The sequence below is a fragment of the Myxocyprinus asiaticus genome, chromosome 26, assembly GCF_019703515.2.
Source record: "Myxocyprinus asiaticus isolate MX2 ecotype Aquarium Trade chromosome 26, UBuf_Myxa_2, whole genome shotgun sequence".
Classification (NCBI taxonomy): Eukaryota; Metazoa; Chordata; class Actinopteri; order Cypriniformes; family Catostomidae; genus Myxocyprinus; species Myxocyprinus asiaticus.
In genome coordinates, this window is record NC_059369.1 from 45,295,947 (window position 1) to 45,311,760 (window position 15,814).

Genomic DNA, 15,814 nt, shown 5'->3' on the forward strand with positions numbered 1-15,814 from the left:
TCTCTCTCTCTCTCTCTCTCTCTCTCTCTCTCCACACACACACTTCAGCTTTAAAGGAACAGAGTCACCGGGATCAGCCGCAGTAAGTGACAGAACACAGGGAAAGTTGTAAGGGAATCCAACTTGTCAGCTCAAATTATTTTTATCACTTTAACTATAACACGTGTGTATACGCAAAGAGACGCCTGGAGTATATAGAGAGTTTATATGTCCCATTGTTTCATTTTTGTATATATCTCTCTCTGGCTCTCTTTTCCAGTTCAACACAAAAGTGAACAACACAGCATGTTTCGATCACCTGGTGCAAGCTAACGTTCGCAATAAGAAGATCTTAAAAGATGCTGTGCAGAATATTTCGGCCAAGGGGATCACCAACTACACCAAAGGCTTCGAGTTTGCCTTCGAACAACTCTCAAATGTATGAGCCTCTTTATTTTTGTTTGTACAAGTTTGGCTGAACCAGTGGTGGGGTTTGGTGGATGGAGAGCGCTTGAAACGTTGAAAACACGTTTTTTTTTTTTTTTTGCATTTCCGATGCACTGTAGCTAATGGTGCAGAAATGACATACTGCAATATTTTAAAGCAGCATCACTCATCATTATGAGTTTACTAGGTTGCTGATGAGTGTCATGTGTTCATTGGTGTTTTTGTTGTTGTGTGCTGCTGATCTCTGCTGGTCACACTCTGTAATAACACTGTTAATGGACTGTTAATACACATTTCAGCCAGACAACTCTAGAGCAAACTGCAACAAGATCATCATGCTGTTTACTGATGGAGGAGAAGAGAGAGCAGAAGAGATCTTCAACAGATACAATATTGACAAGAAGGTGTGTGAAACTGGAGACTTTGGTCTCTTTCTCCCCCACATAAAGAAATATTTTTAAACTCAAATCAGTATTTCATGTCCATTTATTTATTCATTTGTTAAGTAGCAGTGTAATAATTAGGATAGTGTCATATTATTATTATCATTATTATTATTATTATTATTATTATTATTATTATTATATTTATTTTTTTCTGGGGTTTAAAGTAAAAAAAATGTCTAAGTATATATAGTTATTAATGTTATTATTATTATTATTATTATTATTTATTTTTTTATTTTTTCTGGGGTTTAAAGTAAAAAAATATTTGAAGTATATATAGTTATTATTATTATTATTATTATTATTATTATTATATTATTTTTATTTTTTCTGGGGTTTAAAGTAAAAAAAATGTTGAAGTATATATAGTTATTATTATTATTATTATTATTATTATTATTATTATTAATATTATTTATTTATTTTTTCTGGGGTTTAAAGTAAAAAAAAATGTTGAAGTATATATAGTTATTATTATTATTATTATTATTATTATTATTATTTATTTATTTATTTATTTATTTATTTTGTCTGGGGTTTAAAGTAAAAAAAAAATTTTGAAATATATATAGTTATTATTATTATTATTATTTATTTACTTATTTTTTCTGGGGTTTAAATAAAAAAAAATGTATATATAGTTGTTATTAATGTTGTTATTATTATTAGTAGTAGTAGTAGTATTAGTTGTTTTTCTTCTGGGTTTTAAAGTATAAAAAAATGTCTAAAGATATATAGTTGTTATTAATGTTATTATTATTATTATTATTTACTTTTTCTGGGGTTTAAAGTAAAAAAAATGTCTAAGTATATATAGTTATTAATGTTGTTAATATTATTATTATTATTATTTATTTTTTCTGGGGTTTAAAGTAAAAACAAATTCTACGTATATATAGTTGTTGTTGTTGTTATTTAATAATTTTTTTCTGGGGTTTAAAGTTAAAAAATTTCTAAGTATATCTAGTTGTTATTAATGTTGTTATTATTATTATTATTATTATTATTAAATTTACTTATTTTTTCTGGGGTTTAAAGTAAAAAAAAATGTCTAAGTATATATAGTTGGTATTAATGTTTTTATTATTATTATTTACTTATTTTTTCTGGGGTTTAAAGTGAAAACAAATTCTACGTATATATAGTTGTTGTTGTTATATTTAATAATTTTTTCTGGGGTTTAAAGTTAAAAAATTTCTAAGTATATCTAGTTGTTATTAATGTGATTATTATTATTATTATTATTATTATTTTTACATATTTTTTCTGGGTTTTAAAGTAAAAAAATATCTAAAGATATATAGTTGTTATTAATGTTATTATTATTATTATTATTATTATTATTATTTACATATTTTTTCTGGGGTTTAAAGTAAAAAAAAATGTCTAAGTATATATAGTTGTTATTATTATTATTATTTACATATTTTTTCTGGGGTTTAAAGTAAAAAAAATGTCTAAGTATATATAGTTGTTATTATTATTATTATTATTATTATTATTATTATGATTATTTACATATTTTTTCTGGGGTTTAAAGTAAAAAAAATGTCTAAGTATATATAGTTGTTATTATTATTATTATTATTATTATTATTTACATATTTTTTCTGGGGTTTAAAGTAAAAAAAAAATGTCTAAGTATATATAGTTGTTATTATTATTATTATTATTATTATTATTATTATTATTATTATTATATTTGTTTTTTCTGGGGTTTAAAGTAAAAAAAAATGTCTAAGTATATATAGTTATTAATGTTGTTGTTATTATTATTATTATTATTATTATTATTTATTTTTTCTGGGGTTTAAAGTAAAAACAAATTCTACGTATATATAGTTGTTGTTGTTGTTATTTAATTATTTTTTCTGGGGTTTAAAGTTAAAAAATTTCTAAGTATATCTAGTTGTTATTAATGTTGTTATTGTTATTATTATTATTATTATTATTATTATTATTATTATTATTTGCATATTTTTTCTGGGGTTTAAAGTAAACAAAAATTCAAACTATATATAGTTGTTATTGATGTTGTTGTTATTATTATTATTATTATTATTATTATTATTATATTTACTTATTTTTTCTGGGGTTTAAAGTAAAAACATTTCTAAGTATATCTAGTTGTTATTAATGTGATTATTATTATTATTATTATTATTATTATTATTTACATATTTTTTTCTGGGGTTTAAAGTAAACAATATTCTACATATATATATAGTTGTTATTAAAGTTGTTGTTGTTGTTGTTATTATTATTATTATTATGTATTTTTTCTGGGGTTTAAAGTAAAAAAAAAAAAATCTAAGTATATATAGTTATTATTATTATTATTATTATTATTATTGTTATTTAGTAGATAACACTATACATGTTTTTTTTTTTTTGTTTTTGTTTTTTAATTCATGAAACCAACAAGGACATAAAAAATAATTTTCTATGAACATTTGAAACTAGATTTTTGTTAAAAAAAATTTAAAGAATTCTCGCAGTAATTACCAGCTGACCGTACATTTTCCCTTATACAGCATTAAATAACACCAACAACTCAATGTCGCTATTTATATTTTATTATGTAAGAAATATCACATAAGACTATATCAGACTATGCTGTTTGCTTGCAGGTGCGTGTGTTCACGTTCTCTGTGGGTCAACACAACTATGACACGTGGCCGATAAAGTGGATGGCCTGTGCTAATAAAGGTAACAAATGCTGTGTGTGTGTGCCTTCTAGTGGTGAAAGCACCAAAAGAATCCTCACACACTGTTGTACTACAGTCCTTTGAAGAAAAAACCTACATATCTTCATATGTTACTGTATGTTTTCCAGGATATTTCTATGAAATCCCTTCCATTGGAGCCATCCGCATAAACACACAGGTCTGCACAGAGCCAAAGCAATTCGGATTTAATTATAGAGACTTGTGTTGTTTATTTTGCTAGTTATTTTTGTTTAAGGAGATGTGAAGGTCCAAACATGACCCACTTTTCGTTGCTTGTTTTGTTTGCTTTTGTTTAGGAATATCTCGATGTTTTAGGCCGACCGATGGTCCTCGCAGATGCTAAACAGGTGCAATGGACCAACGTGTATCTGGATGCCCTGGTAATGCACTTACTCAGCAAACATTTAGGGTGACTGCAGATTTGATCGATGCAAGAGTTAAAGTGCTTTACTGTTCTGTACTCTTACACTATTTTCTTTGTACTTGACCTCAGGAGCTGGGCCTGGTCATCACCGGCACGCTGCCAGTGTTCAACAAGACCAAAGACGGTGGATCTCAGAACCAGGTCAGCCCATCATTTATCCTGATTTACCTTTTATAATACTCATATGAAAGTATATAGATTATATAAATGTATAATTATGAATCCAAAATATAGTAAAATCTGAATACAGTGACATACATCAGAGATACAGTTCTTGCAAAGGGTGTTTACACACTTTTTAGTGACTTTTGTAGATTACTTAGGGTACGTTTACACGACAACGATGTACTAAAAACGGAAACGTTTTCCCTTCGCATTTTTGAAAAGTTTCACGTACAGACGACAACATTGTCAAAACGATCTAAAAACGCTGTATTATGCATGCCAGGCCAGTAGTTGGCGATGTCACTTTGTAAAGAAACACTACACACCTGCGCACATAAGCATTCTTCCACAGAGCGGTGAATACAAACAATGAAGATGGCGAAAGCATCGAGCAGTTTTGTCTGGACGGACAGCTTGAGCAGCACAAACACAGTCCTGTAGTCTGCCATTGTAGTTTTTAATGTCTCGCGCGTTGTTTTGAAGTACTCGCGCGCATGCCTATAGACTGAACACGTAATACGCGTGTGCATGACGTCATCATTTTCACAAATTCACGTTTTTGTATGTTTACACGGAGACGATAACGACATTGTTTCAAAAACGTGCACTTTGAAACCCGTTTTCAAAAGTTGCCGTTTTCAGGTCCTAAACGCCGTTGTCGTGTAAACGAACAGCCAAAACGCATAACAAGTTTTCCGTTTTTAGTTGAAAACGTTGTTGTGTAAATGGCCCCTTAGATGCTTAAATGAAATCCAATGATTGGTCTTACATTTTGTAATATTTAATATAAAGTTACAGTAACTATAGAAAAAAAATCTAAGCAAACAAAAAATGTGCTAACATATAACAAATGCATAACATTTAACTCCGTAACAGTTCTTGGTTCATTTAGAGTTGGACTTGACAAAAGTCATAACTTCCACGTCAGTCATTTAGCAACTTCTCAGACTGAAGTGTTTTTGATTCACTAAAAAGAACCGACTCATTAGAGTCATTTGTTCGGGAATCAGACTCCACTGGTCACGCTGTAGATAAAAAAAATCTAATAAATGCTCATAAGAATTGTTCATATGGGAATCGGACTACATTGGTCACGCTTTATGTTTTGTGCTTTAGATTCAAAAGAACCGGTTCATATGAGTCTTTTGTTCAGAAATCGGACTACAATGGTCGTGCTGTATGTTTTGAGCTGTAGATTCAAAAGAACCGGTTCATAAGAGTCATTTGTTTGGGAATCGGACTACACTGGTAAAGTTGTATGTTTCACTCTGTAGATTCAAAAGAACCGGTTCATAAGAGTCATTTGTTTGGGAATCAGACTACAATGGTCGTGTTGTGTGTTTCATGCTGTAGATTCAAAAGAACCGGTTCACAAGAGTCATTTGTTCGGAATTGGACTACAATGGTTGTGCTGTGTTTTTTCACTCTGTAGATTCAAAAGAACTGGCTCATAAGAGTCATTTGTATGGGAATCGGACTACACTGGTCACACTGTGTTTCATACTGTAGATTCAAAAGAACCGGTTCATTAGATTCATCTGTTTGGGAATCGGACTACACTAGTTGCGCAGTATTTTTCACTCTGTAGATTCAAAAGAACTGGTTTATAAGAGTCATTTGTTTATGAATCGGACTACACTGGTCGTGCTGTGTTTCATTCTGTAGATTCAAAAGAACCAGTTCATAAGAGTCATTTGTTCGGAAATCGGACTACAATGGTCGTGCTGTATGTTTTGAGCTGTAGATTCAAAAGAACCGGTTCATAAGAGTCATTTGTTTGGGAATCAGACTACAATGGTCGTGTTGTGTGTTTCATGCTGTAGATTCAAAAGAACCGGTTCACAAGAGTCATTTGTTCGGAATTGGACTACAATGGTTGTGCTGTGTTTTTTCACTTTGTAGATTCAAAAGAACCAGTTCATAAGAGTCATTTGTATGGGAATCGGACTACTCTGGTAAAGCTGTATGTTTCGTGCTGTAGATTCAAAAGAACTGGTTCATAAGAGTCATTTGTTCTGAAATCGGACTACAATGGTCGCACTGTGTTTCGTGCTGTAGATTCAGTATAGGTCAGCGCAGCTGCTTAATTGCGCTGCAGGAAACACTATCAGACTATTACAATACAGTGTTTTGTCTGCATTGCTGAAAAAAGATGCATGATCAGGAACCGTTAACGGTACAGAAAATCATGTGGTTCCAGAACATTTTTTAAAAGAACCAGTCCTCAGTTCCCATCTCTAGTCAGCTCGAGGTCATGTTGTCATTAAAACAAAAGGGAAATACAAATTCAACAACAAATTCTGAAATTCATGTCAAGTTTTCACTTCAATCTTTCACTCAAATTTTCATGCTAATAGTATAATTCATAAGTACAAATTAAAATTCTATTGACTTTTTTATTCCAGAGTTTTGGACCGCACTGTTTGCAAAAGCAACTCTGAAAAAGAGATACAAATCCTGTAAAAATATTTATAATTATTACAGATCCTGAATACATTTGAAATGTATACGTAAATGTAATTCAGATCACACATAAAATTACGTATTTATCATTCCAAAATGAATCTGTGCATCATCTTTTATAAGCAAGAAGATCTTTGACAGCGATGGTTTAACTTAATGCCTCAAAAAATCACAGGCGTTAATGATGCATATGAATCAATGAACAGCAGATGTGTCGTTGAAATACCCGTCTGTTAATAACTCTTGGAACATATTGCTATTTCTGTCACTTTAAAAGGGGTAAAAGTTACTATTGACGTAAAAATGTGTAAACCTCGTTATCTCTCAAATGCATTAACCGTGCGGACAATAGCCTGCTTAGAAAAACACTGTGATAGGAACAGAAGTGGAAAATAAATATTGCATGGTATCTTATCCCAAACTTTCCCAGTTTGGGGTCAAAGGATCCATACGCTATTCGTCAAACCATTGGACCCTCTGAAGTCGTTAGTTTCCGCTCTCTGAATGCGTCACGGAGGTCTCTGGTAAGGTTAATACCCGTTTCCAGGATGAATGACGTGACGATACAGCAGGTCACGTACTGTATGACACGTGACATATTATACCAAATCTGTCGCTCTACGTCAACGTTACATTTCAGTGATAGTTATAATTGACTTCTGTCCAGAACGCCCCCTAAACATCTTGCAATAATGACATTGGCTTTGTCAGGCTCAATTTTCTCAATGGTTCTGAACTTGGGGAAAGTCTTAAACTTGCCAACTTTTAATCATTTTTGATGGTGGTGTATCATTTAGTTTTGGTATTGAGCTGTACATAGTTTAATGGTGGATATTTTTTCCAAGTTGCAACAGTTTGCACATTGTTGTAAAATGTCAGGCACAATTTGATGCTTTCCAGGTTTAGTTTTGGCTCATAATTGTTTGTAATTATCACTCCATTGTGTGTCTGACTACAAACTCTTTCTCTCTCTTTCTCTCTTTGTCTTTCTGTCTCCTCCAGCATCAGAACCAGTTGATTTTAGGAGTGATGGGGGTGGATGTGTCTCTTGATGATATCAAAAGATTAACGCCCCGCTTCACCGTGAGTACCACACACACACACAATTACAACTCAAATACACCAGCAACAACAAAAAAAAAAACTATAGAAATTAAACAGATCACTTAAAAATGAAAATGTACTCACCCATGTGTCTTTCCACTCTCATGACTTTCTTTCTTTCTTGGAACACAAAAGGAGATGTAGACGGACAGGTTGAAATTTAAGTTGTTATTCACTGAAAATCTTCCACTCTGCCGTAGCTTTAAAATCTGTCAGACGTCACAATCACACACACGTTTAAATATGGTGCGTCAAGACATGTTGCCGCAGGTCAGCGACGATCGGTCAGTGTCCTGCCAATTACGTTTGATGTCATTTACGTCGAACCTCGCACGGCACATCTTGAGAATATATTTTTTTTGTGTGTGTCTTATGGCTTAAGAAGACTCAAAATATAGCACACAGTTGATCTGCACACAGACTACTTTTATGGTACTTTTTTTGTCAGCTTTGAAGCTTGGCAATGGTGCTAATCTCGTCAACTGATGAAAATGTTTATCGACGAAGGTCTTTTTATTTATTTTGTTGACAGTGACAAAGATGAGACGAAAGAGACGGATCATGACAATAATCAAACGGTTTTAGTTAAAACATACTGTTAACCAAATATTTCAAGAAAAATAATACCGCAAGATGTTTCTGTTTTTATTTATTCATTTTTAAAGAGAGAAAATTCCAGAATGAACTGATTCAAGTAATGCAATTATCCAAAACTGTCTAAACATTAGGAAGAGACGGCAAAGTAACTTCTAAAGAAGAACAGTAAAAAATATATATTTTAGACTATTTTTAAGATTTACACATTTCAGTTTCATAACAAAATTCCGTATTCTGTTACTCCCCAACAACCCCAATTCTCCTAGATACACCTGGACACCGTTTTTCTTGGTTGTTGGCAGATAGGATGTTCAAGCTTCTTGGAGAATTCTCCACAGTTCTTCTATCTATTTCAGCTGTCTCGATTGCTTCTGTCTCTTTATGTAATCTCAGACTGACTCGATGTTCAGTGGGGGGCTTTGTGGGGGCCATGACATCTGTTGCAGGGCTCCCTGTTCTTCTATCTATTTCAGCTGTCTCGATTGCTTCTGTCTCTTTATGTAATCTCAGACTGACACGATGTTGATTGGGGGGCTCTGTGGGGGCCATGACATCTGTTGCAGGGCTCCCTGTTCTTCTATCTATTTCAGCTGTCTCAATTGCTTCTGTCTCTTTATGTAATCTCAGACTGACTCGATGTTCAGTGGGGACTCTGTGGGGGCCATGACATCTGTTGCAGGGCTCCCTGTTCTTCTATTCTAATCTTTTCTATTTGCAAAAGTAATGTTTGTGAGTCTAACATTTATATTTCCTATTGACACACTAAAGCTGAAGATATAAATAACCATCTTAAGACAAATGTTTTTTGTGAAGCATCTTATGTGCCTAAGACTTTTGCACAGTAATGTGTGTAGATATATATATATAAAATGTGTGTGTGTGTGTGTTTGTCACTAATACTTCAGTTTATTCTATTATTATTTTAAGAGCTCAGGTTTCCGGGACAGTTTTCTCATGTTGTTTAATTTTACATATTAAAAATTAATCTTTAATATGTCTGATACATGTTTAAATAATCAAAAGTAATTTAACAGAATTTTAAATATGCTGAAAAGTATTGTATACAGTTTGAAACATGTTTTTGTCACTTTGCTCGTTATCATCTACTGAAATGTTATTTCTGTCGACTGACATTATATACAATTTTAGTAAAATTGATTAAAATGAATGAATATGGTATGATGAAATATTGACTAAATTTAAAGGGCATGTTCTTCAAAAGACAAAAATTATGGCTGAAATAAAAAATTAAAAAACTATGAAAATGAACACTACTTGGCCCCCCCCTTTGTTCCCATTTGTATGGAAAAGCTGTACCAGGACATTCTGCAAAATAACTCCTTTTGTGTTCCAAAGATGACAAAAAGTCTGATGTGTTTGGAACAACATGAGGGTGAGTAAATGAGGGCAGAAGTTCAACTGTAAAGAGAATTATGCCTCGAATGATCCATAATTCAATTTAAAAGAGAACAAAGCAAAAGTCATTTGTTAGATGTTTTCTTTGCAAACACTTTGAGAGCCTTTTAATAAGAATAACACGGCCTGCGTGAGATAAATGCTCCATTGTTCTGCGGTCTGCCGTCTTGCGGTTTTGCCGCCTTACAGTAAGATCGCTCTTAAGAAGACATGAGCTGCGTACATTACAAGGGCATCTGTTTGTACTTACATTTGATTTGTAAATGCTTGTGAGTTTCTGTTAAGCTCAGAGGAATGTTTCCAGATGAACCGACACATTTGATTAACGCTAAGTGCTCACGGGTGATTGACAGCTGGGCCCGGTGCTCTCAGGGGATATTAGACGGTTCCACACTAGTGAGGGATTAACCGCTGGATCTGGAGGAACCGGACCCGTTTGGTCTGAGCAGGGAATTGGGTTTGACGGTGGTCCTCTCAGTGGAGGTGTCTTCACTCTTCTCTTCTTTCTGTCTGTTTCTTCCAGATTGGTCCTAATGGATATTATTTTGCGATTGATCCTAATGGTTACGTGCTGCTCCATCCAAACCTCCAACCAAAGGTACCAAAACACAAATCTCCACCCGAATGCCTGAAATATGACATCAAATGCATTTCTTTCTGGTTGGAAGTCTATTTGGCAATGGTATTATTTAAAGTCTGCAATGCATGTATTTATCGCTCTCTTTATCTCCGCCTGTCTCACTATTATTCTCCTCTCTCTCTGTGTGCATGTGTGCTGCATATTTATGTTCATTCTCACGCACATGCTCGTTTGTGGTGTGTGTGTGCTTTTGAACACCATCTTTGTGTTTCTTTGTTCATTTGTGCATTTATACAAAAGTTTTTTATGTTTTGATTCCTGTTGGTCAGTGGTGGAAATACATGGTGTTACCAGTGTAGTCCGATTCCCAAACAAATGACTCTTATGAACTGGTTCTTCTGAATCTTCAGCTCAAAACATACAGCACATTCAGTGTAGTCTGATTCCCAAACAAATGACTCTTATGAAATGGTTCTTTTGAATCTTCAGCTCAAAACATACAGCAGATTCAGTGTAGTTCGATTCCTGAATGAATGAATCGTATAAACCGGTTCTTTTGAATCTACAGCTGGAAACATAGCGTGCGATCAGTGTAGTCCAATTCCTGAAAAATGACTCTTATGAACCAGTTCTTTTGTATCTTCAGCTCAAAACATACAGCGAATTCAGTGTAGTCTGATTTCCGAACAAATGACTCTTATGAACTGGTTCTTTTGAATCTTCAGCTCAAAACATACAGCACATTCAGTGTAGTCCAATTCCCGAATGAATGAATCATATAAACCGGTTCTTTTGAATCTACAGCTCAAAACATACAGCAAATTCAGTGTAGTCCGATTCCCAAACAAATGACTCTTATGAACTGGTTCTTTTGTATCTTCAGCTCAAATCATACAGCGAATTCAGTGTAGTCCGATTCCCAAACAAATGACTCTAATGAACTGGTTCTTTTGAATATTCAGCTCAAAACATACAGCACATTCAGTGTAGTCCGATTCCCAAACAAATGACTCCTTTGAACCGGTTCTTTTGAATCTTCAGCTCAAAACATACAGCGAATTCAGTGTAGTCTGATTCCCGAACAAATGACCCTAATGAACTGGTTCTTTTGAATATTCAGCTCAAAACATACAGCACATTCAGTGTAGTCCGATTCCCAAACAAATGACTCCTTTGAACCGGTTCTTTTGAATCTTCAGCTCAAAACATACAGCACATTCAGTGTAGTCCGATTCCCAAACAAATGACTCCTAATGAACTGGTTCTTTTGAATCTTCAGCTCAAAACATACAGCGAATTCAGTGTAGTCTGATTCCCGAACAAATGACTCTTGTGAACTGATTCTTTTGAATCTTCAGCTCAAAACATACAGCACATTGTGTAGTCCGATTCCCGAATGAATGAATCGTATAAACCGGTTCTTTTGAATCTACAGCTCAAAACATACAGCAAATTCAGTGTAGTCCGATTCCCAAACAAATGACTCCTATGAACCGGTTCTTTTGAATCTTCAGCTCAAAACATACAGCGAATTCAGTGTAGTCTGATTCCCAAACAAATGACTCTAATGAACTGGTTCTTCTGAATCTTCAGCTCAAAACATACAGCGAATTCAGTGTAGTCCGATTCTCAAACAAATGACTCTTATGAACTGGTTCTTTTGAATCTTCAGCTCAAAACATACAGCACATTGTGTAGTCCGATTCCCGAATGAATGAATCGTATAAACCGGTTCTTTTGAACCTACAGCTCAAAACATACAGCAAATTCAGTGTAGTCCGATTCCCAAACAAATGACTCCTATGAACTGGTTCTTCTGAATCTTCAGCTCAAAACATACAGCACATTCAGTGTAGTCCGATTCCCGAACAAATGACTCCTTTGAACCGGTTCTTTTGAATCTACAGCTCAAAACATACAGCGAATTCAGTGTAGTCTGATTCCCGAACAAATGACTCTAATGAACTGGTTCTTTTGAATCTTCAGCTCAAAACATACAGCACATTCAGTGTAGTCCGATTCTCAAACAAATGACTCCTTTGAACTGGTTCTTTTGAATCTTCAGCTCAAAACATACAGCGAATTCAGTGTAGTCCGATTCCCGAACAAATGACTCTAATGAACTGGTTCTTTTGAATCTTCAGCTCAAAACATACAGCACATTCAGTGTAGTCCGATTCCCAAACAAATGACTCCTTTGAACCGGTTCTTTTGAATCTTCAGCTCAAAACATACAGCGAATTCAGTGTAGTCCGTTTCCGAACAAATGACTCTTATGAACTGGTTCTTTTGAATCTTCAGCTCAAAACATACAGCACATTCAGTGTAGTCCGATTCCCAAACAAATGACTCTTATGAACCGGTTCTTCTGAATCTTCAGCTCAAAACATACAGCGACATTCAGTGTAGTCCGATTCCCAAACAAATGACTCTTATGAACCGGTTCTTCTGAATCTTCAGCTCAAAACATACAGCGACATTCAGTGTAGTCTGATTCCCGAACAAATGACTCTTATGAGCCTGTTCTTTTAAATCTAAATTTAATATATGCTTCTAATAAGTTTGGATTAGGGGTTAGAGTCAGGTTTTGGGGTTGGATTGGGTTAGGGGTAAAGTTAACAGTGTAACTACAAATGTAATTAAAAGCAAGTACTTTAAATGTAGCTACAATGCATCATCATGTATGTACACAATAAGTACATTGTAACAAATGGTTAAGTACATAGTAGTTAGACACCTGATATAAAGTGGGTCCATATTTGTTTTTCTATACTCAACAGTACAACATATCGAACAGTTGCTTCAAATTAAAAATGACATCTAATTTGACTGAAGTCTATTGTTTGGAAAAACAACACAATATTATCACTTATTAGTCTAAATGAATTCCATTCATGTGTTTTTTTATTTTTATTTATTTAATTTTAATTTTTTATAGTGAATACAATATTAGATTCCTTTTTATCCCCTGAAACAAACGGGAACATCAGACACATCTGCCAGTGATTCGGCACATGTCATTACAGGCGAGTGTCTCTGACCTCATGTGTAAATCTGTACATTTAGAATGTATGAACATGCATTATCCATCATGTAAACTGGTGGCTCGTACACCTTCTCCTTTGGATCTGAGCACACAGCTCGTCTTCTTTGTGCGTAACCTTTGCAAATCGCCTGAAGTGATACACTGTTCTGCTGGCAACAAACCTGCATAAATGTTTCTCAATGCAACTCTTTACATATCAGTCTCTTTGTGGCTCTCTTTGATTCTGGTATCCAGCCACACACACGGGCCGGTCTGCATTCAATCGAGATTCTGTACATTCTCTCAATGGTGTTGAAGATAACCAGGGTCGTATTTTATCCTCCGTCTGGATGGTAAAAGCACGTCCATCACAATGTCTCAGACAACCCAGGCCCACCATGACGGACTCGCAGTTTATGGAGTTATAACGTATTAAATATATGACGTCTCGCCGTGCGGAGTGTGGAAATGGTTTCACAGAGAGAGAGAGAGGCTCGAAATTTGGTTTTGTGTTATGTATGGAACATTTTTGATGTGAATTCTGCTCATTTAAGGATGTTACCATGGTAACATTATGTTGCTGGTTAAGATAGATGCTTTTGTTGTTGTCAAATTCAGCACCTAACAAATCAGTAATATTTTGCATCGTATGCCATTATTTTCCAACAAAAGTGTGTGAATAAATTCTTACATCCTAGTTTTCAATGCATTTGAAATTGTAGATGTACATTTAATGTATAATTGTCGGCTGTTATTTGCAAATAAAAAGTACAAAGTAAATTGATGATAAAAATATTTGGTATCTAATTTGGTTTCATACATTTTTTAAAAACATTAATATAATTTCTTACTATCTATCTATCTATCTATATATATATATATATACACACAGTACAAATAATTTTAGAATTATATTATTTTTTTTTTTTTTTTTTATTCTATATCTTTTTTTTAAATGTCATGTGGTCTAGCCATCAAGTAAAAGCTATATCCATAAGACTAAAATAAAATACACACAGTCATGAGGGTCTAAAGGGGTCCTTTCTGTGTTATGATTTGGTTGTTTTTTGGTCACATGACAACAAAATGACAACCAATGTTGATTATACCAAACAGCTTTGATTTGTTGGACTAAACATTTACAAATATTAATATATTAATGCAAAATTGTTTCACTGCTTTAAAAAAAAAGTAAAAAAAAAAAAAAAAAAAAATATATATATATATATATATATATATATATATATATATATATATATATATACTGTCTTTGGGGGGGTCACACCACATGCCATAATTTATTTTAAGCCCCAGAAAAAAAATATCAAAATGACTTTGAACTTTGAATTGAAACATGTTCATCATAGGTGCATTCAAGTAAATGTTTTATGTGAATTTTGAATAACTCAATAGATAATTGCTTAATGAGTGTCACGTCATTGACCCATAAAATGCTCTGTGTTGCCTTTTTGTGGTTGGACCAGTGACAATGTTGGCAGGGTGAGTACAAATGAGAAAACTCCTTATTGTTGAGCCCTGACATATTTCTCTGCTCAGCTCTTGGAGCTAGTGCTGAAACAAGTCAGCATTATTGTTGAAATGTTGGGTCAGAAAAGTGCAATGTTTGCTGTTAAATCTACATTAAAATAACATAGCTGCAGGTCTAATATATGGAGGGCATTAACATCTATCCTCAAGCCAGTCAAATTAAACGCACAGAAATGACCTCCATCATCTGCATCCGTGAGAACGAATGTTATGATATACAGTATTTCCATCTTGCTACAAAGTTACATCCTCCAGATTTTGGATTATAGGAAACAGCAAAGAGTTTCTTTTGTAATAGCTGAGGAGCCCCAAATGGTGCTTCAAGTATGTTTTGATTTTCACAGCATAAATGCGTCATCTTTGCATTACAAAAACAGCTCTAGATAGGCAAATCTAACCAGAATATTCCTGCAATTACATGCACAATCTTACATCGACTTAATTAGCCAACAATGTGTGTGGTCATGTAAGCGCTTTAAATGGTTACTTTAAAATTGATCGACATCAATTTTTGCATATTACACCGATTTCATTCTGCATGTAAACGTCTTTACCGCTGGTCTTATCAGCTTGTCCGCAAACAAGTATTGTACACATGTACTGTGTGTGTACGTTTTGAAGTCAAAAGCAGAGAATAATGTAAACACGTTTACATTATAAGCTTTTGAATAAGCAGATTTTATCAGCATATTGTTGTGCATGCAAACAAAGGACCCACATTGCCTCCAGTAAATCCGTATCCTGTAAGGTTGCATCTGCTGAACCCAAGTTTTTTGTCCAATTGAAATTTGTAGAAAGGTGTACTTTCAGCATTTCGTTAGCTGAATGACTGACACCCAGGCGTGCGACAGTACACCATTTTGATGAATGCTATGACATACAGTATGCCCA

The 15,814-nt window shown here is 33.8% G+C and overlaps 1 protein-coding gene across 1 annotated transcript in view; it reads left to right on the forward strand.

Moving 5' to 3' along the window:
• LOC127417060 (voltage-dependent calcium channel subunit alpha-2/delta-1-like) overlaps nt 1–15,814 on the forward strand; it is a 140,649-nt gene that overhangs the window by 69,446 nt on the left and 55,389 nt on the right. Inside the window, exons 11-18 of the mRNA XM_051656758.1 lie at nt 260–418; nt 726–830; nt 3,503–3,581; nt 3,709–3,758; nt 3,898–3,981; nt 4,095–4,166; nt 7,656–7,736; nt 10,294–10,368. Of these exons, the coding sequence (XP_051512718.1) occupies nt 260–418; nt 726–830; nt 3,503–3,581; nt 3,709–3,758; nt 3,898–3,981; nt 4,095–4,166; nt 7,656–7,736; nt 10,294–10,368 (705 nt within the window). The remainder of the gene's footprint in view (nt 1–259; nt 419–725; nt 831–3,502; nt 3,582–3,708; nt 3,759–3,897; nt 3,982–4,094; nt 4,167–7,655; nt 7,737–10,293; nt 10,369–15,814) is intronic.